This window comes from Vigna radiata, chromosome 11, assembly GCF_000741045.1.
Source record: "Vigna radiata var. radiata cultivar VC1973A chromosome 11, Vradiata_ver6, whole genome shotgun sequence".
Lineage (NCBI taxonomy): Eukaryota > Viridiplantae > Streptophyta > Magnoliopsida > Fabales > Fabaceae > Vigna > Vigna radiata.
Genome location: NC_028361.1, coordinates 5209093 through 5233916, shown reverse-complemented (window position 1 = coordinate 5233916; position 24824 = coordinate 5209093). Strand labels below are relative to the sequence as shown.

The following is a 24824-nucleotide window of genomic DNA, read 5'->3' as shown; positions in this document are numbered from 1 at the left end:
AATTATCCATTATCGTGGAGAAAGAGTGATCGCAGATCTGAGCCTGTGATGTGATGAGACGAGTGATTATCGAGTTTTACCTTTCTGTAGGTAGTTCCATCTTCTTCCACGATCCAACCAGCTTCTGCGCAAAGAGCCTTGAGGACCTCGTTGTTGTCGCAGTGTTTGGGAAGCTTGTAGTTACCCTGAGCTCGAAGGCCGGCGTAGATCTTGGCCGCAATCGCTCTCCGTCTTCTTTCTCTCCTCTTGTTGTTCTCCCTCTCCTTCCACGTGGGCATCCTCCCCGTCGATCCGCCTCCGGTCATCGTTCCGGCGAACCTAAGTCCGTTCTGTTTTCCTCTGAACGTCAGAAGAAGTAGAGAAATTGTGTGTATGGTTGTGGCTATGTGACCGGAGAAAAAGCTAGGCGAGTTTGATTGAAGTTTCTTTGTGCTACTGCAGATGAAGAAGGGAAATAGAAAGGTTGCTTCCCTTTTAGATTCTTCTCTTCTCTCTCCCACCCTTTTCACACTGCCGTAGTTTTCACTTCATTAACTCTATTTTCTTTTTCCTTTTCCTTTTCACTACCACATATATATTCTTCCAATAGAATGTAGGAGAACGGAAGAGACACGGACCCCACGCAAGGGGATCAAGATGAATAATATTACCATAAAAATGGCTCTTAAAACATTCTCAATATATATTTACAAAAACACACACTTAAATGAGTTTTTTTCTTTCGCATAGGACGTGATTAAAAGTTAATACTAATCATTCAATCTCTACTAATTATGTCGTGTCTTTTTTCTTCGGTCCTAAAAAGATTATCTCTAGTTTTTTTTTTTATTACTTGTTTTAAATTTGTCCGAAAACAAACAAGGTGTTAAGGTTGGAATACACTAAATTGATGGTGAAAGAATTAGTTGGAACGCATAAAAAGAGTAATAGTGTAAGGAGGAAAATGCAATTAATTAATAATGTAATATAATGATGGTGGAATTTGATTTAAGTGGCGTGTTAGAAAAAAAAGCGTGGAAAATGAAGTTTGTTGAAATAGGAAATATAGCATGGGGTGACCTAACACAGCTTGCCTTCATGGAAGGCACATGAGGTGTTGGTTCCTTACAGTGTAGACCTGTAGTTCAATCACGGATACCACAGTCCACTTCTGCGGCGAGGACTTCCCCACATGAGTCATACCAAATACAGGGGGGGCCCTCCCTACACCTAATGGTGAGGTGCCCTATACCCTAGGTCCGCCACACACCACGCCACATTAAAATATAAAAATATTCAGTTAAAAAATTATATATGCTGATGGAAGGAATCCAAATTTACAAACAAAACTGACAGAGATTTCTTATATGTGATTTGCGACTCTGGGTATCATGTAAACATTGTTTCTTCTGCTTGGTGGTGCTGGTACAATTACTGGTAGTAGTGTTGTAGAGTAACAAGACGGGTCAAAGTAACGTTCCAGTCCACATGCAAATAAATAAAATAAATTTCTTGTGTGAAGAAATTGAGATCAGAACAGAACCGCCCCCAAAATGGGACCCATCCCTATCACTGTCTATATTGCAATTGGTTTCAATTAATACCGGAAAACCCAGAAGAAGTGCACGATCGCTTCGCATTTTTATATGATTTTAGACAGTATAAATTATTTATGACCAAACGGAATAACCATAAATTTCAATTTTCAATTCAGAATAAATATAAAAGTTTCACACGTGAAACGAAACACGTAAACACCTCCCCCCATTATTGCACACCAGTTCATATAATGTGTGGATGGTCCTACTACCCGTGCCAAAGGTTCATGCATCCTGTTGGATTGGATGGAGGATATAAATATAATAATATACTTCTCTCCAACCGTAAAACGCAGCGTTGTCCTGAAAATGTTAATTTGAATAATTAAATAAAATAAAGTTTGATTAGTGTGTAATTATAGGATGGTATAGGCAGACATGAATTAAGAAGAAGGCGATGATTGGGAACATGCCCCGTTCTCCGGTAATTGGGGATTGGTCTGACGTGACGTGATGTTTAGTTGGAAGGAGCACAGATACGGACAAACTAGAGTGTGGGATGGGACCCATTCAACGATAGTTGAGTCGGCTCCACACGTGCGACACAGAAACCCATAATAAAGAAAGTCACAGCGTGAAAAAACTGAAATGGTTGGGGGGACCACCTTTGACGTGTCGACCGGTGTGGTTCTAACACTACAATGCGGTCCCTCTGGCAGATACAGAGGATTCCCACGGCTCAGCGCGCCAATCCATTCTTTTCATGGTACAGTACCCACGAGATTAGATGCCTTCATGATTTCTGATTCACTTTCACTCTTCTGCCCTCTTTCTCAAGTCAATTTTCCACAGTTGTTCAAACTTCAATTCCTTTCAATTTTACATCACTAAAACAAATTAACTTTGACTCTTTCTTAATAAATCTTCTTACTATTATTATCTTCTTTTCGTTTTCTCTTCATTTTTTTTTTTAATTATGTTAAATGTATCTCACTCCTCTCTTCTCTCCCCTCCATGAATTCAACCAACCAATGAGATATCATCTTTCATCCTCGTTGAAAACCCTAGTTTTGTCTTTCTGTTCTTTAAATAAAACTAGATATGTTTATGCTTTTCCATCTTCTTTTTCCCTTACTCTTTAATAAAAGTAGAAAAAAAATATATTTTATGGTCGTCTGAGTAGTCACAAGATCTAGGATTAACTTCATGCCGATGAGATGATTCAATGATGATAAATTTAAGTATCATTTTTAATCAAATTTACAGTATATTTATTAAATATTGAATCATGATTATAATTGTATTAATCATAAGTTTATCTTGGAATCTATCAATATAAATAGGAGGAATAAGATGGGTCATTACATTTATTATAAATTTAAATTTTTTTAGAGTTATCACACAGTTTAGAATTGAAATATAAAAAACTTAGGAAAACTTCAAAAAAAAAATAAAAAAACAACATTAAGAAATTTGGAGAAAAAATATTTTGATTGTGATCCCAATCTTACATCCGAAACATATTGTTATTCAATAAAAGTGGAAAAAATTGTCTCCTATATAAGTTATTTATAGATTGGGTGACCTATGATTAACATGCTGTGATGATTAATTGGTGAAATGATTTAACGGTCATGATTATGACTATGTTAATTATAAGTGAATATCAAAATCTACAAATATAAGTATAAGAGAATTTATTGTATTTATTATAAATTTAAGTTTTTTTATAATAATTCATTCACTATATTGCTCAGGTGAGAGTTAGAATGCCTTTAACAAGCATTGTTTACACGGTTTGGAATTGAAATATTAAAAACTTAAGATAAAAAATAACTTTAAAAAATTGAAAGAAAAAATGTTTTGACTGTGATGTCCATCTTACCCCGAAACAAATTGTTAGTTATTAAAACTATACATTAGACACTTTAAAAATATAAATATAAATTTCTTTAAAATACAGATGATCTGTATCGTATATATATTATCCCATTTGATAAAATTCATTTTTTTAAAGTATACCGTTAGTCAAACATAAACAATATGAAAACTAATTATTATAAATTGTAACTGCTTCCTACTACTCTTCAACTCCTCCAATTATGTTTCTTTATTTTTCAAATCTTGACTAAATGCAAAACTTGCCATTCAAGAAACACGTAATGTCTAGGAAAAGCGTTTGATTAGTGATAAATTAAAATTTGGAACTGCTCATTAGTAACCTAAAAGATATTGGGTGAAAAAATTAAAATGTTTTTATTGAGAATATGATATTTAGTAATATGAAATTAAGTTTTGGATGATTTTCATTATAAACATTTATTTGATATTTTATCCCATAAAGACATAGCCAAACTGAATAAATGTGAAGGTACAAATAATAATAAAAGTAAGAGCACTAAAATAAGGTAGGGCGTAAGAGTTTGCACACGTGCGTTAGGAAGGAACCAACGGGAACCGTGTGGGAACCACGGGCACGTGCCCTCTAGTCTGTTGAATTATATGCTAGATCCCTGTCTCAATTTATTTATCTTATTTTAATTAATACACAGTACATTTTAAGAAGACAACTGGTAGTTATATTAATTTTCCGCATTAAAATATTTTGATCTAGCTCATATATTCTTATTAAGAAAACTAACATATAAAATGAAAATGTGTTGGTAGAGATAAATAAAAGTTGAATTTTATTTTGCTAGAAATTAAAGATATTTGCGAAAAATAGGTGAAATATGATAAAATATAAATTAAGTCACATCAGATACACTTTTTCTATGTGGTGTTTCCAAGACGACCAGGTCTACAATAGCGGAGGAGAGCACGTGGGGCTGTGGGTCCCACACAGATGGATTGATTGAGTCGTGAGCTCCATAAATTGGAGAGATCAATGAAAAGAATGCTTATTTTGTATCCAATTGGGGACAGTGTTAAAACTGTTCCCAAACAAACTTTTCTTTTTCTTTATTTTCATCTATATATCCATTTAAACCTTCTCAAATTTCTTTTTATGTTTAATGCTTTCTTTTAAATAAACCATCACAATGTTTAATTAATAATTTATTCTATATTTACATTTTTTATATATTTATTTCTTATATTATGGTAAAAGAATTAATACAATCATTTATGTTAAATTGATATTAATACAGTTTAAAACTATTATGATAAAAAATTAAATTTATCACATTTTACTAAAGTTATTTTTCATTTTAAACTTTTTTAATTTTAATATATAATAAAAATAACTTATATTTTGATTTGTTTCAATGTTAATGTCAATTTAATACAAAAAATTATAATAAATATTCTTTTAAAAAGTAATGACTTAACTGATTTTTTTTTTTTAAATATAACATCAATAAAGTTAAAAAATATATAAAAATTAAAACGAATCAAAAATTTTAAAATAAATATCAAATTACTCATAAAACTAATATTATCATTTTTTAATAAAAATATCATCAAAAATAATGTTTTAAATTAAATAGAGCCTTTTTAATTAAATGGTCTTCGATTTAAGATGCTAAAGTTTATGAACTCAGGCTTGAGCAAAAAATTCATATCTAACCAGACAAAAGAAATTCAAAATAAATTTGATTACACGGATTAGGTTAGGAAAGCAGAAGATATTAGATAAATAAAAGTACTGAATAGCATATTAGAATTGTATAGATTTCATATCAAACATGAATTTATTTTTTAATATTTATAAATTTATATATATTTTTTTTTAGATTTTACTCTCGATACTGTATACTTATTTTGTTAAAGTTCAATATAAACTATACAAAATCATATTCATTATAACAATTATTATTAAAAGCACGTGCCATTTTAAATTAAAAACCCATAATATGAATAACTCGCAGGAATAAACCTACCATCAAACAACTGGTATGAAATTAATTCCATAAATATTAAATGATGATACATAAATTTAAAAATATAAAATTGGAAATTCAATCCTTACTCGAGCCTATAATGTTTTGAGGTGAGTGGTTGAAAACCCCATGCGAAATTGAATGTGGTTCTGATAGCCTTTAATGGAAGGAAACTACAGCGCAAGCCTAGAGTGATATTTTACAGAAAACACTTAACTTTATCTTTAATATTGGGCCTATAACCCACTACCCAATTTTCTTCTGGGCCTATGTTAGCCTGTGTTGAAAAAAAATATAAAAAACTATGCCTCTCATTTTTATTAGTATATCTTCTTCTTTTTTATCTTTTTTGAAATTGAGAAATTATATTTCAGAAATATTAAAATTTTAATCCAAAAAATATTTTCCTAAATGGATCAAAATTTAAAAATATAAATTTCAAAAGTTAATTTTAATACAATCCGGCTGTATTCCGATATTTGAATTTCGATGCTGACAAAAAATGTTTCAAATGAAATAGTATTTGAATTTTTGTTCAGTTTGTCAGTGAAGTCATTCCTTCCATTTAGAAGTTTTTCATGACTATGATGTAAGTATCATAGATCCTTCCAAACAATGCGAAGGTTGTATTTGTGTTCTATTTCTTTCTAGAAAAGCACTTTCCGAAATAAGTTACAATTATAATACTTTAAAAAGTAATTCTATAATAAATTAAAATTGTATCATCTCGTAAAATAATTTTTGAAAGTGTTAACTTTTTACACATTCAAAAATTATTCTCCAAGAAATTAGACTTAAAAAATGAGTAAATCTGCAATATTTTTCAGGCCCAATCCTTTAATGACCTTTTTGTCAACAGCAAGAGGGGAAACTTCAAAAGCGTGAAGCCCAATTTCTTGACAGATTCTGATATCACGGGCTGGCCTTCTTTCCCCAAGCCCATAGACAAATTACAGCAACAGATTAAAGTTTACTAAATATTATCTACGCAGAAACATTGTATCATTAATCAGTCAATATTTTTAATGGCTTATAAAGAAATATATAATACATGATAATGTTTTATTTCTATATGCTATTAATGCATATCTATTTATTAAAATATAGTTGTTTGGGAGAAAATATTTGCTAATTTATAATTGAAGAGAGGAAATAAAATTAAACGTGATTAGATAGAAAAGTCAACCAAGTTTGCAAGTCATTTTCATCTGTTAATTAAACAATAACTACAATTAAGGGATTAAAAATGTGGACAGTATTTGTTGGCCCAATTATCTTGCTACAGTTATTGGCTGTTACCATCAGTTTTGTTTATTTTTTTCGACTGAATGGTGTCCAATCGCTTTGTAAGTTCTCGTGTGCCGCCTACACGAGCGATAAAAACAATTAAGAAGAAAATATGAATAATATTTTTAAATTATTGGTAAAATTATAAAAAAATTATAGAAAATTTTACTTCTCGATGTAATTATAAAAAAAATTATTTAATAATATCCTTGAAATTCTGATAAAAATTTAATATCCTTAAAAAATCTCCCATAAAGCTTGAATAATGAAAATGAATAAAATTTCAAACTATAAATAAATAAAATAGGGACAGACCTAATGTATGTAGGTAACACGTTGCTTCGCAGGACCAGCACGAGAAAATGAAATTGAATCCACTTCGATCCGAATATACATATATTTAATTTATTGTTTAAAACTAGAAAATTCAGCAGAAATAATGTTGGCAATATATATTTGTATTCACATGTTCTTATATATAGACACATCTCACTAATTTAAATTTTTTAAAAATAATAATCTCACATGAATTATTTTTTAAAATAAGAATTGGTTGAAAAAAGTAATGAATAAAAAAAATTAATGTAACAGTGATGAAATAAGTAGGTGCGTACATTGACCTGGAAGCAGCGTTGCATGAGGAAGAAACGATGGAGATGATAATGGCTGTGATTGAGACTTTATCATTTTACCTAGTTTCTTCCAAATATATTTATAGGTTAGTGTAGGGACCGATGCAACATCGTACATGGACAGATTGATTCTGTGTTGTTGGCCTTTGGTTTGTTTATTTAGGATATAAAAATACTGATATTGTAAAACAAGAGCACGTGCATCGGAAGTTTCATTTGGGCTTTCTTCAGTTAAATCTGTTGATAGTTTGATACGTCAGATCCGCCATGGACGCAGCTTCGGAGGCCGTTGTCTGATTTCCGCTTTCTTTGGTTTTCACTTGTAATGCGACTGAGTCCTACTCCAAGGCATAACCCTTTCTTCCAACCAAATCTCCGATTCTCAGTCTCTCGTTCTCAAACAATGAAGTGAGTATTTTAACTTTTCTTCTCTCTCGAATCGATAAGACTGTATCAGTTAACTATGTTTATGCTCTGATTTTTGAAAAAAAATAAAAATAAAATCCATGAGCTATTCATGTAATGAAGGAAACAAAGAAAAGGGGAAATGTTGTAAATGTAATGAATATGTGGTTTGAGGATATTCTTATTGGAGCTAAGTCTAATTTATTTGGCACGTTTATTCTTCCATCCTTTTCGGCTTTCTGTTGAAATCTGCATAATCTTTAGCTTTCGACTTTTATTTGATTCGGACAAGTATTGAATTGAAGTATGTTTATGTCCACGAGACTCGTTCCACTTGTCAAAATAAAGTAAGCAAATTTAGTTCGAGGGTAATAAATATGTCTGCTTAATTCAAATTCATATATCTAACAAGACTTAAACTTTATCAGTGACTGAAATTTAGGGATCATTTGCGGCCTATGGTTCCTGCTGCACATAATGAATGACATGACCTTGTTTAGGTTTATGGCGATAGTTGATTAATTACTCACAACTAGGACCAGAATATTGTATTGCTGTAGTTTCTAGCTAATGTATTGGGATTTTCTAAGCTAGATTCTTCTTCAGGACAATGACATGTTGATGAATTTAAATCTATCTACGTGCTTCAGAACTCTGTTCTTTTTTTCCAATTACCAATCTTCCATGATTTGGATTAACTTTTGATTTTCTTAAATTTAGTTCTACAGAAACAATTTATGTTTTTAACTCAGGTTGACGCTGCTGTATTATACCACTAGTACTTAAACTTGATGGATTATAGCGCATATCCTATTTTCAGTCGACCAGCAATTTTCCTAAGGGAATTTTGAATCTAATTATATTTTCACCCTGTTTATACAGCATCATGAAAGAAACTCCAAGGCATTGAATTGAAGTAAAGAAACGCAAACTTAGTTAGGAAAAACCGACTTTTAGATCTTTCGTGTTTGGGGATCCATTACAGTGGAGTCTATTTTTGAGGCACTTACACTGAGTAATCTATATTGTAGTTGGACCTTGGAAGTTTGTTTTTATCGTGGTACAGTTAACATAGCTCTAGACAGAATTTTCTGCAAATTAGGCGTTGTTTGAAGTGGGATGTCTTATAAATATGCGACATTCAATTTTTATCAATATTCCTTGACAGGTTTCTTTGACTTGAAACACGGTACTTCAATAAAATTAGACTGCAATGTAGAAACAGCAATGTAATGGTATTCTGGTCTTAAAACTGGCAGTTTTCCTTCATTCAAGGCTTACTAGCAGTAGTTATATTATAAAATGCCAGATAGATCACAAATAAGATTCTCAAGGAAGAATTGGTACTGAAATGCATCATCATGCTTAGCACTCTACTCTAATAAGACAGTGTTCACATAATAAGCTAGATTTTAGAATTGAATGCATTATTATATGCATGCATTTGGTTTCATTAAGAAACCTTTAAATTTGTGACATTAAGAAAATGAGACCCTAAAACCTCCAGGTCCTCATTCCTCATTCACACAATTATGTATTACTCTTGCCCTTTTCTGCTCTACTTTCCTTTCTGCACCTGATTTGCGGCTATGACTTACTTGTGGATTATTCTTCATTTATGTTTTTTTTTTGGTAGAACAAGACAGATCTTTGGTGTCTCTCTCTCCCTCATTCTTATCAACCTTGCTGCTGTAATGGAGCGGGCGGATGAAAACCTTCTTCCATCTGTCTATAAAGAAGTTAGTGAAGCATTTAATGCCGGGCCATCTGACTTGGGTTACCTGACATTCATAAGAAACTTTGTTCAGGGACTGTCTTCTCCTTTGGCTGGTATACTCGTTATCAACTACGATCGCCCAACTGTTCTTGCTATGGGCACTTTCTGCTGGGCGTTATCTACAGCTGCTGTGGGTGTTTGCCACAATTTTCTGCAGGTTGCATTCTGGAGAGCAATAAACGGCTTTGGTTTGGCAATAGTGATTCCAGCACTCCAGTCTTTCATTGCTGATAGCTACAGGGATGGAGTGAGAGGAACTGGGTTTGGATTGCTGAGTCTCATTGGTAACTTAGGAGGCATAGGAGGTGGTGTTCTGGCTACTGTCATGGCTGGAAAACAGTTTTGGGGCATAGAAGGATGGCGATGTGCATTCGTTTTGATGGCAACTTCGAGTGCATTAATTGGATTTCTTGTTTTACTGTACGTTGTTGACCCAAGAAAAAGATTTCCTAGCACTCGAGATGCTAGTGAGACTTCAGACAGGTAATGACATTTTACTACTTCATGTGGCATTTAGCACAACTTATAGTACTTCTCGAACTCTTGACGGAAGTCTGTGTCTCCAAGCTATCTGTTATATTGCTTTCATCCTTATGAATAATAATGGGCAAATAATTGAATGTTTTGTATCCCTTCCTTTTGTAATTATTGGTAAATAATATGCGTGTTTTTAGCAGAGATGACTCTATCTATAAAGGCAATGCTAGTGCAGCACCAATCTGGAAGGACTCTTGGGCAGCCACGAAAGCTGTGATAAAGGTGAAAACATTTCAAATAATCGTCTTACAGGGCATTATTGGGTCACTGCCGTGGACTGCCATGGTGTTCTTCACAATGTGGTTCGAACTTATTGGTGAGCATGAAGGAACTTTTGATCACACAATGATGCTACTAATGCAGCATAGAAATTTGCAAAAGTCGTATTTTTCTAAAAGTTGTACTACAAATTAAGTCATTTATCGCCTTCTCAAAAAGTCTAAACTTTATCTTTATGAGGTCTGACGATTATGATCTGTACTACTTATGGAGGAAAAGTTTTTATCAACTTGGTTGACATGATCAGTTGACACTCTGCAGGTTTTGATAACAATACTTCGGCAACCCTCCTTGGCCTTTTTGCAATTGGATGTGCCATGGGATCTTTGATAGGTGGATCAATAGCTGATCAATTATCAAAAGTCTACCCTCATTCTGCTCGGACCATGTGCGCACAGTTCAGTGCCTTTATGGGCATTCCATTCTCATGGATTCTTCTCAGGGTGATTCCTCAGTCAGTAAGTAGTTTTCTTACCTTTTCTGTGACCCTCTTTATGATGGGTCTAACAATCAGCTGGAACGGTACGGCTGCAAATGCTCCTATGTTTGCTGAGGTAGTTCCTGTCAAGCACCGTACCATGATTTATGCATTTGATCGAGCTTTTGAAGTCTCGTTTTCTTCTATAGCCGCTCCGCTGGTGGGGATTCTTTCTGAGAAAATGTTTGGCTATAACTCAAAGTCCGTTGATCCCGTCAAAGGATCTTCAGCCGAGGCTCTTGCCTTGTCAAAGGGCATTCTTTCTATGATGGCTGTTCCATTTGGTTTGTGTTGTTTATGCTACACCCCTCTATATTACATATTTAAGCAGGACCGTGAAAATGCTAGAATGCTTTCTGTAAAAGAGGAGGAGATGATGTGAGACTCACTTGTTTAAGACTGATAGATCATGTCAAAGGAGCCCTCTAACTCTCTGCTTGTGAACTGGGTCCCTATTTAATTGGAATTAAATCTCCTAAAAAACGTGGAATCATCTTCCGCAGTACACACGAAACCAGTGAGACCTACTTCGAACAATGACCTCATTTTGATTTTGATTTTAGGAATCCAGATTAATCATGCTCTCATGGTGCCGTCGTGGTGATGCTTCCTACTGAGGACTGAACTAGTTTCTGGCTTCTTAACCATTGTTATTCTTGACATGGTATATCTAGCTGAATGATCAGAAGTTTCAGGAAATTAGGATAATGAAACAGGCCCACACATTTATGTGTTCGCATTGTTTTCCTACGATTGTACACTATAAAATGCCCAAGTAAATTTGTATGTTTGGTTCAACTACACGAAAGAATCTCAATGACAATGAAACACTTTTTGAATGGATTCAAGTTTTCGAATTGATCAATAAGAAGAAACACACGACCTCGAGATGAAATTTCATCATGTTCAGCTTTACGCTAACTGTATTTTGTTAAGAACTAATACCCAGGGTTCAAATATCATCGACCACTTTCAACTCCACTGGGTGCACACACGTCTATCGAAAAGCATAAAAGGAAGCTACTAGGTAGCAAATCAACAAGTCTTTATGTCTGAGTGTTACTAGAAACAAAATACCTGGTCCGTTAATTTGAATTTGTTTATTTTTGTTGGACTTTTGACGGTAAGAAACAGAATAGTTTGAGTGGAGCAAGTTTGAGAGTTTGCAGAGAGAAAAAGGAGCCAGAAATAGTCATAAAATGCTTTAGAAGACGTTGAGCCCGGAAAAAGTAATGCAAGGAAAACAAAATTCTAACATAAATAGCTGAACTCATTTTCTGCTTGGTCCCCTTTAGAATAATACGTTAACATTCAATAAAGCACAGGTTACAATAATATTCCACTTGTTTGGCTTTAAACGCGCTTGGTGATCTTAGGAACTTGGCCTGTTGCTCCACCAAGAAAAATAACAGCACTGACAGAAAAATTCAATTCTTTGATTTTACAAACCAAGGGCCTTCAAGCATTGATGACATTTGAACAGGAACTTGAAGGCATTCAGCAAAGGTCTAAATACAACGAGGGAAAAAGGTTTGCCCCACATACCCTCCTGACATCGCCCTCCTAACATTAGATTCAAACAACCTTGGGTTCTCTCTCAACACAGCAGCGGCATCGTGATTCAGTGGATCCTCGTAATTTGGTTCCTGCACACCAGATGAAAGAATGGGTTATTGTCAATTCAAAAGAGGATAAAAACCAAAACCAGAAAAACCCGCAGTCATACCGTGAAGAGATGATACAAGCCATAGATGACAGTGTTTATATTAAGGACAGGTTTCCAATCTTCTCGTAAGATGTTTAGACAAACATTTCCTTCCAAGTCAATATTTGGATGATAGACCTGCATATTCGAGACAATGCTACAAATAAATTTATGATGTTGAAACGGAACATGAGATCGATCCGTTTACCAAAACTAAAATTAAATCTGTACCGCTGTGTTCTTTTACAATGCACAAATTAGAGTAAAAGAATAATCAAGTCCACCCTACCTTTGTCTTGCACTTAACCTTTGGCGCTTCATGTGGATAGATGGGAGACACTTGAAAGGAAAACAAAAATGTGCCACATCTGTAACAACAGACAAGGATATTGGAGATCAGTGAGCTTTTTCTCAAGAGGTTTCTTCATATTGCAAGCACGGTAAATATCTTACCGGATTGAAAATTTTACTTATCATTTAAAAAGAAAACACATATGATGAACAAATCAGAGGGGCTTGAATTCCTTCAACAAGAATCAATTAATGTTTGAAAGCAGAGATGAAAATTGTATGAAATTTCCTTACACGTAATATCCATCATCGGGTCGAATTGAAACTTCGAAGTTCATCAGGTCATCTTTTCCGTTGGGAAAATGTATGGTACAAGATTGCGGTAGATTCAGCTCACTTATATCTGAAAGATGTAAATACAAAACTGTTATGACAACTTTCATAACAAAATAAATGGCAAAACCTACAGGCTCAGGAAAGGTGGATACAAGAAACGTCCCACAGCAGCAACAAAAAAATCGAAGGTACAAGAGAAACATTTAACAATTCGTAAACCTTTGCAGGATACTGGCCCATAAGTCTGAAGAAGAGCATGTAAATATTATCGTGCTTCTAGTGATCAGATAAGTTTTTTGTTTATCCGATAGTGAAAAGAAGCTAATTTCATGGTCATGTAAACTGAATTGCATACTTCAAGATAAAAGCATTCCTCAATCAAATATACAGTTGAATAGAAAGGGGGGACTAATTGGGAACCACTTTCTCAGTCAGTCCACAAAAAAATAGGTTAATTTCATAGTTATTAAAGTCACCAGACCAACCGGTTCAACTTGTTCAACCCTAAACCAGTCAACGGTCCCACACAAGAAACTAACTAATTAAACACAGCCTGTTCAGTCCCATGAAGAAAAAGAGGTTAATTTCATAGTTATTATAACCACCAGTTCAACTGTAAACCAGTCACTGATCCCTGAAGTAACTACGAAAACTGCTCTAAAATTGAACAGGCGGAATACTAGCAGAATCAGTCATAAACCGCTCATCGATTATACATTTTCAACTTAATACTTAAAAATATTAGTACTGGTCTAATTTAACACAGGCATATTTTTAAAAATACATAAAATTGTGTTCTGAGAATGAATATTAAGTTATTTTTTTCACATTGTTTAATATCTTTTACTAATATTTGTAAAAATAGTACTCAATTACTACAGGTTCTATCGTGGTTAGACTAATAACCTTGAACTGGTGTTGTGATTGACTCGATGACTATTTTTCAAAACATTGGTTAATTTACTTAAAAACTATACAGTAGCACGAACTTGCTAAAGTTTCTTTTGATATCAGGATTTTCCGTTTTATTTGTTAATATACTGAAATGTATTATTTCAAAAATTATAATCCATCAATGGCAAAACTTTCATGTCCCTGCTATAACTAGGCAGAGATCCTACAGTATTTTTTTTTTGACAAAACGCAAGGTTATATACTCCTCTGTTGTATACCACATTTATTTTTAAGGGCCTCATCCCAAAAAGGACTAAAACAAGTTTAATCTATATGCATTACAGTATCTCCTTTTCATATTATAATTTCAGTCTACAAAAATAATGTAAATTAGAGTTGGCTAAAAGTAATAGGCAAGAGTCTAGATTACCATAATCAAGAAGAGAATGGCATAAAAATCATCTTGCAAAACATCTGGACTTTACAACATGCAACAAGTTGTGTTATATTTAGTAAGCAATTTGCCCATTCAAAATTTTACTTCAGTTTGTTAGATCAGAAATAAAATATCTAACTCTAAACAATATTTCTGGAGATTATGCTTTTAATTTTCAACCTATGTAAACTCAGAATCCCCAGTAACTGAAAAAAGAAAGCTGGAAATCTTATATTTGTTATAATGTATCCGTTCATATTACTTCAGTCTTCTCCCCTGCCTTTGCCTCGAGACCAGGCCCCAGCAAAACTCCTGCCTCATTCATCATCAGGTCACAGAGGCAGTTTTTGCACTGAATTTCTATGGCTAACAGTGTCTGATGTCCGATCAAAGTATAACATATTATCATTAGACCTCTCGTTTTCCTCTTGCACTCTACATTTCCATTGTTATAAAATTTTGGAATGCCACACAAATTGGGTAAAGTAAAGCATACAAGAGTCACTCCAATTAATAAAAAGAAGAAAACCTTTGTGAAGACGCAACTCGCCAGCACTCTGCTTCTTAACGGGTGGTCCACCACTTGCATTTTCTGCAAGTTCTCTCTGTTTTTCCTTTACTTTAAACAGTTTAATCATAGTCCTACAAAAATGATGTCAGCTCCAGCATTAGATCACATTTTATCAATTATCCAAGAAGAAGACCAATTTATTTCTACTCCTCAGAAATTCATTGATGGTCTGGGAAGTATACCATCTTTCCCATTCTAAACACTTAGCCATAAGCTCAATCATCTACATTAAAATGACAAAACAAGTATATTTACAAGCTTCCCTAACAACCTTCTCCTTGGACAGCAATAAGACAATCACAAGTTCAATAGTTGAACCAGGTACTTTGTGCACTGATCTCACCCTTCTCTACGAAGAATAACATCTAAACCGCGTGGATTTTCAAGCAGGAAACACGATCATACTTTTAGGATAATAAATCCAAGGCAAAGAAGCATATTGAGCTACTCATTTACAATTCTTTATTTTATTTACAAACTCGAATGATAGACGATCAAAAGGTCACCCTAAACGAAAATATACTGGTCCATCACAGAACACTGCGATCTAGTAAATTAACTAGGAGAAACTAAAACAATATAAAAATATTTTGAAAAATACAGAATCCAACACGGTAGTAATCAAAGGTGGGCTAAATCGAGAATTGCTCGAAGCAATTGAAAAGGAAGCGAACGAAAAACCCTAAGGTAAAGGGATCGGGATCGGGAATGAGAAGGGAAATCAGATATAAAGGAACAAGAAAATGGAGAAAATACAATAATAAGAGAATAAAAAGAAGAAGATGAAAAAAAAAAAGAAAAAAAGAATCAGATATGTAAGAAAAAAAGAACCTGACTGAAGATAAAACTCAAAGATGAAGAGATGAAAAACGGTTTCGGGGTTTTCGCAGCTCAGCTGCACGCTCTGCACAACCTCACTATCTTTTTAATTATTTTCCTTTCGTCCCAAAAAGCCTTCTTAATCATTCTATGGACTTATTTTTGCTTTTATCTTCAGAAGGCATTTCCCTTTTCTTTTTTTTTTTTTTGAACAATAAGTTGCTTTTTTCAAACGCTGAAATTGGTCTTTTTCTATTCATTATTATCATGGGTTTAATTCTTTCATGTGAAATGCTGTTTCGTTTTATGCATTTATATTAAAATATTTGGGTAGAAATTTGGATTTACAGTATCTTTATTGATTAATAAAGTAAAAATGTTATAATTGACCATGAATAGGAAGTACTCCCTTTTGAATTATCATAAATGTGCATGGATGTCTTATAACAAGAAGAAGGATGGTATAAGTTTTGCTAAAAGATCTACTAAAAATACCTAACTAGGTATTCTAAATTTTTTTAGTTTAGTTTAAGGCTTGTTAATTAGACCAAAAACTCTTCAAAGAGTACATCAAAATCATTAAACTAAGACTGATGATGATATCATAAGAGAAGAGCATAGAATTGAGGGAAGAAAAATATGGGACCATAAGAGAAGTGGTTGGCTTCGACTATTGAAAATGTGTGATTTAGGTTTTTATTAGACACTATAAGATTAATCTTACAATGAAATTAAAAATAAATTGCATTTTTCAGAAAGAAAACAAATTTGATAAAACTATTTGATAAAATAAACATAAAGGATATAGACTATATTTTTTTAAAAAAAATTCTTTTTGTTACAACAATCAAGATTGTTTTTGATATTTGGTATCATACCGTAAAGTTCACTAAAACTCACAATCAAGATTATCTTTTTAACAATAACTTAAAATCTCAATACAAACATATTCAATGTACTTGTTTTCATAAGCAATAATTGAATTATTTATCTAAATAGATGGTTCATACTCACGAAAACTAATTTACACAAAAGAAGTCAAGGACTAAAAACTATATTTGTAAGATAAATATAAAACTTTTTACTTGATTTAGGTATTCTAAAAAAAAAATCGGAAAATATTACAAATAACACTTGAGAGAGGACGATAATTTAAGAGTTTATTTGTGTTCATACATGCATTTAATTATGCATAAACATCTTTAAAAATATATGATTTAAAGGTAATTAAATTTTCTTTAATAAAAGTGATAAAATTATATAATTATAAAAATATAAAATTAAATAAAGCGACCGTTAACAAAAACATTTACCAGTAAACATAAATTGAATAGTTTTTAATTTTTAAAAACTCAATAAACTAAAAAAGAACAATAAGGATTTAATTTAAATATCATGAATGCAATAAGTGATTTTATTTTATCCATTTTCTTAAAAAAGAAACAGAGCTTTGATTATAAAATCCAAAGGAAAAGTACTTCCTCAACACAAATATGCAAAAAGAAATGTATAACTCGAATAAGGTGTCCCGCCTATATTGAAACAAACCACTAAATTCAACCACCTAACTATATTCTATACTTACTATTTTTTGAAGTATGAAAAAAATAAAAAGTTTGAGAATGTATGAGATAAAAGATGTGATTATTAGAATGATTGTTTCAGAATATTCTACTCAGTAAAAAAAACTTCGAAGAAGTAAAGAATTAGATGAACATTAATAAGGTGAAAAAATAGTATCATGATGGATATTTGAATTATAAAAAAGAGACTACATGGAGAAGCATATGTAGTTTAAACTTTAATCTCAAAATAATAAGAATAATGATCTTTAGACAACATTTTTTGACAATATTTAAATATCATTTACGTGTTATTGTGTGATTAGTCTAAAATTACTTTAAAATCAATAACAATAACTATAAATATCACTGTAGACCAATCACAAAATGATACATAAATAATGTTCAAATGTTATTAAAACTCATTATCTAAGTATCATTATCTAAATAATAATATCTATTAACATATTAACTAACAAAGATTACTCTCATATATAAAAAAAGTAAGAGAAAATAAATAGATACTTGTAATTACATAATAACTATACTTAATTAAATAAATAATTATAAAATAAATTCATTATTTTTTATATTTCTTAATAATAGTCATTTATTAAAAAAATTAATAAAAGTGTATTAAATAACGTGTCTCTCTGATCCACTCCCAACCAACCCATTTACATGCATTGGCTGAAAAAAAAGACCAACTTCTTAATAGAAAACACGAAACGCGGAGGGATAAGGACAAAAGTCACCGAAGGGAACCATAAATGGCAACAGATTCCTTCGCACTGAAAACTCACCCAATGCCACATTCCATCTTTGTCATATACTGCGTAGTGTTTGTTGTCTTTCCTCTCTCCTTGATTCTCAACTTGTCACCATCTATTAAAGCCTCTCTGTAGTTAGATTTACTTTCATATTTTATTAAATCATTATTTAAGTGAAACATAATTCGATTTTATTTACTTTTATTATATTAAGTACTTTCCAATCAAATTAAAGTGATTTTTTATTTTTAAGTTTATTTTATTTTCAATGAAAATTAAGTTATTACAATGTAAAGAATAAATGAGAATATAAGTTAAATATAATTAATTAAGAAATGAAGAAACACTAACTGATTAATAGAAATAGGTAAAGAAAAGTAGGAATCTTACCACTTTTCAAATTACATTTTTCCTTTCCTCAATATTACATTAATATTATCCTTTTTCAGTTCTCACTCACTATCACAACAAAACAAAATGTTAAACGTCGTTTTGTCATAAATATAATTGTAGTTTTGTCATCTAGTTTAGCAAGTAATTTTGATATTGTACTTCTAAATTTATTTTGGTTCACGTATTTAAAAAGAATGTAATTTTGGCGAAATTCATAATTTTACATAAATTATATCATTTTATCTTAATTCAATTCAATTGTTATCTTACCATGTTGATTTAACATACCACAAACAACTTATTGAGTTCATTAAAATAAAAGAAATGACACTGATATAACTGGGACTTAGATTGAGTTCATTGAAATATAAGAAATAAAACAACATTGAGAATTGTACTGGGGTTTTGAAAAAACAGGGGAGTGAATATCTCCATTCCAAAAAAAATGCAGTTTATTTTTTAGGATAACTATTTATATTAAGAAAGTAAAAAAAAAAACTAAATTATATCAATTAATTTAAAGAGAATATTATATTATTTTAAAATTAAATATTAAATTAATTATGATAAACCCTTCACAATGCAAGATGTATGTGAATAAAAAAAGAAAATAATTCATGCACCTTAACTTTTTATAACACTTTTATATTAATCACTGTTAATTATTAATTTATGAGACATGTAAATAATTAAAACATGTACATAAATTCATTAAAAGCAGTGACTTTCCTTTTAAGATTCTGTGATTATATTAATTTTATTGCTTATTTTCAAAGTTAATGAAAATAGAAATATCTATAAAACAAACCAAGAATATATGTATTATTAGAATAAAATATTATCTAATAAAAAACCATTATACCTTTTAATCGCAAACATAATATCTTCAAAATCACACTGAGAATAAGTGTTATTAATTAATAGTGTACATAAATTATACCTATAATACACACTTATTTTATTACTCTCTTTGTTCAATGTAAGTAAAACATTACATTGAAAATGAGCACCATGACGCGATTGCTATGGACAACGACTCAAAGCGTGTTTGGAAGCTCAATAGACCCTTAGATAACCAATATTTTGGTATTCTATCTCTATGACACACTTCTCAGTCTTTCTTGGTTCGTTTGTTCCCATTGAGTTTCTCTCGTTCATTTATTTTTAAAGATTTTTATTATAAATTAAATTTTGACATTTTATATTTTATTATAATGGATAACACAAGTTTCAAAGTTCACAACAAACACTAATATGTTCTCACATACATAAATATAAAAAATTTTGACTCACAAAAAAATATATTTCTAACTAGATATAATTACTTCTCTAAATATATTTATTTTTAACTTTATACCATCTCCATTTTGATTTAACAAAATTACAAAGTTGTGCGCTTTTTAAAATCAAGGATAAATATATCTTCTAAAATAAATAAAAAGCTAATTATTATGTGTGTGACGTGAAGAGGAAAGAAATAATTCATACCCGTCAACTTTTGTATACATTATTTTATATTAATCACTATTAATTATTAATAAATGAAATACAGGAACTAATGAATTTTAAGTTTAAGCTAATTATGAATTATAAATGTATCATTAAAGAACATTTGTTTGATTAAGAATTTTTGTTGCTGTTGATTTTAAGAATCAGAAACGATCCCACTGTTTTTGATAATGGTTATACCTCAATGTTCTTATTTGTATTTATAATTTTAAAATATACAATAATTTTAAAAGCTAAATAAAAAATAAAAGTATTAACTTTTTATTAGGTGTAAAAAAATTGAATGGTGTACTTATAGAAGTCTCTTTTTTTACAAGTAGCAACAGGAGTGGAATCCCAAAGTAGTACAAGGAGTCTAGTCCCAAAGTCTATATAACTAACCATCTAACCACAACACATAACACATTTCTCTCCCTTAGAACCAAACATGGTTTTTCCCTGTGTCTGTCTCAATTCCTCCATGCTCAGCACACCTTCACCTCTCTTTCTCGCTCCTCCTTTCCGCAGTCTCACGCTGCTTCCCAATCCCACCAAACCACCACCGCCAAAACTCTCATCTTTTCACCCTCTCTCAGTCTCTGCTGTGCCCGCTAAGGTAGACACCGCTGTGAGAATACCGGAAATCGAAGATTTTGATTTCAAAGTCTACATGCTCCACAAGGCCCACACGGTGAACCAAGCCTTGGACGCAGCCATTGCGCTGCGCGACCCGGAGAAGATCCACAAAGCCATGCGCTACTCCCTCCTCGCCGGGGGCAAGAGGGTCCGCCCCATCCTCTGCATAGCTGCCTGCGAGCTCGTCGGTGGCGATCATGCCACTGCCATCCCAGCAGCCTGTGCTGTCGAGATGATCCATACCATGTCGCTCATCCATGACGATCTGCCCTGCATGGACAACGATGACCTCCGCCGCGGCAAGCCCACCAACCACAAGGTCTTTGGTGAGGATGTGGCGGTTCTTGCTGGTGATGCGCTGCTTGCGTTCGCGTTCGAACACTTGGCGGCAGCAACCGAGGGTGTGTCCCCGGCGCGCGTGGTTCGTGCGATTGGGGAGTTAGCGAAATCCATAGGAGGAGATGGTCTTGTGGCAGGACAGGTGGTGGATTTAGATTCGGAAGGAGCATCGAATGTGGGGCTGGAGAGGTTGGAATTCATTCATGTGCACAAAACGGCGGCGTTGCTGGAAGCTGCGGTTGTGTTAGGCGCAATAGTGGGAGGTGGGTCGGATGAGGAGATTGAGAAATTAAGGAAGTTCGCCAGGTGCATTGGATTGTTGTTTCAGGTGGTGGATGACATTCTGGATGTAACGAAGTCATCCGAGGAATTGGGGAAGACGGCGGGGAAGGATTTGGTGGCGGATAAGGTCACGTACCCTAAACTTTTAGGGATACAGAAGTCCAAAGAGTTTGCTGAGAAACTGTTGCTGGAAGCGAAGGAACAATTGTTTGGATTTGATCCCCGAAAGGCAGCTCCTTTATTTGCATTAACCAATTACATTGCTTACAGGCAAAGTTAATTAATAATTCATATTTCCCTTATTAGTACATGTTTTACAGTTTATGAGAAACTGATAGTCCTTTATGGTATTTATGAAATGATAATTTTTCCTATGATTTATTAATAAATATAAATGGCAGAGTTTGAAAAGTTATTAATATTAAAGATAGATTAATATATTAATAATAGTTGAAAAATTAAGAAAGATGAATTAATTAATTGAATAATCTGAGTGAGTAAGTTATATTGAAAAGAGAGTAGCTTAGCTTAGTTAGTCTGACTGAGTGTACAAAGTATATCTGAAAACATTGGATACCGAGTTTTGTCTCCGGAGACGTGTCAAATAGATTTGTGTTAACCTCTGTGCTTGTTTGGTAAGTTGTGTGTGTATTGAATGTTTAATAAAATAAAAGGTCTGTTTTCTAGTTATGTACGCCTTGGCTCTGTGTGTGATCAGCATTCGGAATTTTTGATAGGATATATTCTTTAACGCCAGGAGCAACTTGTCTTCAGACTCCTCGAACTATTGGCACTTCTGCGGGAACATGTGATCATTGAATGCCTTTATCTCTGACATTTACCACATCAATTAATTTCTCTTAAACACTATCCAGATTTCTTCTCATTAAAGTTAAACTAGTTCGTCCCTAAAGTTACTTTCTCCTTTTCAAAACTGTATCCTCTGTCATTTTTTTCATTTTCAAGACACAGTTTACTTCATTTTTGTGAAGTTTTCCGAGGTGTCAAATTTTTTCAAAGAAGATATCCAGAGATTTTGTATAATTGTGTGTTAATAATTTTATAGAAAATATTAAAACATTATTTTTAATCCAAATTCTTACCTTAAATCCCTTCAATCTTCTATTTAAATGCGATTCTATTTGTATTGAACTAATTTTATCTTAACTAATTTAAAATTTTTAGATTCTTCACATATTTAATTATATTTGTGTGAATCATCACTACACGAATTATTAACTCTAATATTATTATTAGATTTTTCGATAAAAGATATCAAAATATTTGGTATCATTAAATTATAAATAAATTTATAAAAATAAATAAAATATTATTTTCAATCTAAAATGTTAAACAATATGTTTAAAACGATATATTTGTATGTTTAATTCTATATTATTCATTTATATATATTCAAACTTCTTTTAAGTGACTTCTTTTAAATTATATATATATATATATATATATATATATATATATATTTATTTATTTATTTTTTTAATTTTTAAGTGACTTCTTTTAGCACTCAATTATCAAACAATTTAATCTCAATTTCTATACTTTATTAAAAAAAAAAGATAGTATTTTAAGTAATATTTCTCTTTTCATTTTCAACTTTGCTTTCTCACCCACTCGATTAGTAATTCTTTCATGAAAAAAAGTCTTAGCAAATATTGGTATAATAAGAAACAAGAGACTTAAATAAGTAAGACAATATTGTAATTTTTTCTTTATATTTATTACTTTCCAATGAAAAACCAAGAAAAAAAGTGAATAAAGTTACTAACACAGACTGAGTTCTTCATAAGGTTATCTTGATTTTCAAATACAAATGTTACTTATATATATAGTCTAAACAATATAAAAAAAGTTCTGAATTCATAAATTTTAAGATGAATTTCCCCAAATAAACTTCACGAGTATATAAAGTGTTATCAAACAAAAGTATATAATAATTCAAATACCTTAATGAAACATCGAATTAAGAAAATCCTTTCTTTATTGTAACTTTTTTTTGTGTAACTCTTCTTCAAAGTGAAATTTCTTCCAATAAAAAAATATACAAAATAATATAAGATTAAAATTTTATAATTTACTTTAAAACATTATGAAGACAAAAAACAATGCACTTAACTTTAATTAAATAGTTAAGATTAATTGAAAAAAAAAATATATTACATAGAGATTATTACATATAAGTCTTTAAGAAACCAAACCTTAGTTAACACATGTAACAATATATGCAAGTAAAAAATAACATATTCACATTGAGTAGGTGACAATTCCCCTTAATTCATCAACTACCATGGATTTTTTAACATATTCACTGTTATTAAATTCATTAGCTCAACAGTTCCATCAAAGAGATATTTTCATTAACTAAAAAAATTATTTATATTTGATTAATTTCAAATAAATAAAGTGCTATTAAATAATATCCTTATCAAATTTGAGTACAATGTCAAAATAATATATAGCTGAAGAGGATTTTGAAAATATACTGTGTTTTATGAAATTAAAAATTTTAAGTAATAATTTTAATTAATATGAAATTGTATAATTTTATTTACATTTAAATCCATACACAATATTGCAATATTTTTAAGAGTTGGTAATGAGAATTGTCAAAGTGTGCATACGCTTTAAAAAAAAAAAGTGTCCGGAGGGAAAGAGAAACCAAAATCTGAAACAATTTGGGGTCAATTTAGTATCGAGGGTGTTGATTGAGTTATTCCACGTTTTTCTTATATATTTTGATAGTGATGAATAATATAAACTTATTTGAAAAATTACAAAAATATAATTATGCTAGTCAATAATTTTTGTTAATATATATATATATATGGGGTTTGTTAACGCGCGTATGCCTGTTTTTCAGTTGGTATATTTTAACAATGTGTACCGATTATAATAGAGAAAAATATCATCATTTATCATGGATTCTAAGTTTTAAGGTGAAGGATATTTAAATAATTTTCATTTTCAAAACTAAAAAAAAAGAAACCTCCAAACCCTTAATGACCTCCCTCATTCCTCTCAACCCTTTCTTTTTCATCTCTCACACTCCAACATTTTTTCTGTCATATCTACTTTGTCCCAATTGAAAAAAAAAATCAGAAACACTTTGTCATCAGAGATATTTCCTCTCTCATCTCAACATTTTCTCTGTCATCACTCCAACATTTTTTCTCTCATCTCAACCTAATTGAAGATGACAGTGGTAATTTGAATCAGAGATATTTTTTTAAAATTGAAAAAGTTTACTCTTTTATAATCATTTTATATTTATTAATCTGTGTAAAATGAATATAAACTTTGTCACTTTATGTTACTCTTTCCAAATCTCAAAGGTAAAAAATGATTTTACTGTTTTTTTATCTTGCAGTTAAAGTTTATTCTAAACGCCTGTATAAGTTGATTCAGTGATAAAAAAGGGACATAAGGAAATTAAAGAAATAAGTATAGAAGAGCTCCCTAGGAGTACAAATCTTTCAATTCTAGGTTGTAAT

The 24824-nt window shown here is 31.5% G+C and overlaps 4 protein-coding genes across 5 annotated transcripts in view; 2 read left to right on the top strand and 2 right to left on the bottom strand.

Moving 5' to 3' along the window:
* The window catches only part of LOC106776642, a 7557-nt gene extending 6967 nt beyond the window's left edge, over positions 1-590 (bottom strand). Inside the window, exon 1 of the mRNA XM_014664120.2 lies at positions 9-590. Coding sequence (XP_014519606.1) covers positions 9-305 — 297 coding nt within the window. The 5' untranslated portion in view covers positions 306-590. The remainder of the gene's footprint in view (positions 1-8) is intronic.
* A 6715-nt stretch (positions 591-7305) lies between these two features.
* LOC106776544 (probable L-galactonate transporter) lies at positions 7306-11819 on the top strand. Its single transcript, XM_014664025.2, has 4 exons — positions 7306-7725; positions 9359-9982; positions 10177-10352; positions 10577-11819. Exons 1-4 carry the CDS (start codon positions 7643-7645, stop codon positions 11173-11175), a joined length of 1482 nt encoding a protein of 493 aa, XP_014519511.1. The 5' UTR covers positions 7306-7642; the 3' UTR covers positions 11176-11819.
* Positions 11820-12023: 204 nt separating this feature from the next.
* Positions 12024-15997, bottom strand: LOC106777831 (NEDD8-conjugating enzyme Ubc12). Of its 2 annotated transcripts, none has more exons than XM_014665621.2 (6): positions 15858-15997; positions 14985-15097; positions 13084-13192; positions 12788-12866; positions 12520-12636; positions 12024-12439 (listed from the first exon to the last, which is right to left on the bottom strand). In XM_014665621.2, the coding sequence occupies exons 2-6, from the start codon at positions 15091-15093 to the stop codon at positions 12302-12304; spliced, it is 552 nt and encodes a 183-aa protein (XP_014521107.1). In that variant the 5' UTR covers positions 15094-15097; positions 15858-15997; the 3' UTR covers positions 12024-12301. The 2 variants fall into 2 exon arrangements, with proteins under 2 accessions (XP_014521107.1, XP_014521108.1); XM_014665622.2 differs by lacking the exon at positions 15858-15997 and adding an exon at positions 15298-15809.
* A 4400-nt stretch (positions 15998-20397) lies between these two features.
* On the top strand, positions 20398-21706 carry LOC106777830 (geranylgeranyl pyrophosphate synthase 7, chloroplastic). Its single transcript, XM_014665620.2, has one exon. The coding sequence runs from the start codon at positions 20507-20509 to the stop codon at positions 21593-21595; it is 1089 nt and encodes a 362-aa protein (XP_014521106.1). The 5' UTR covers positions 20398-20506; the 3' UTR covers positions 21596-21706.
* The last annotated feature ends 3118 nt before the right edge of the window (positions 21707-24824 follow it).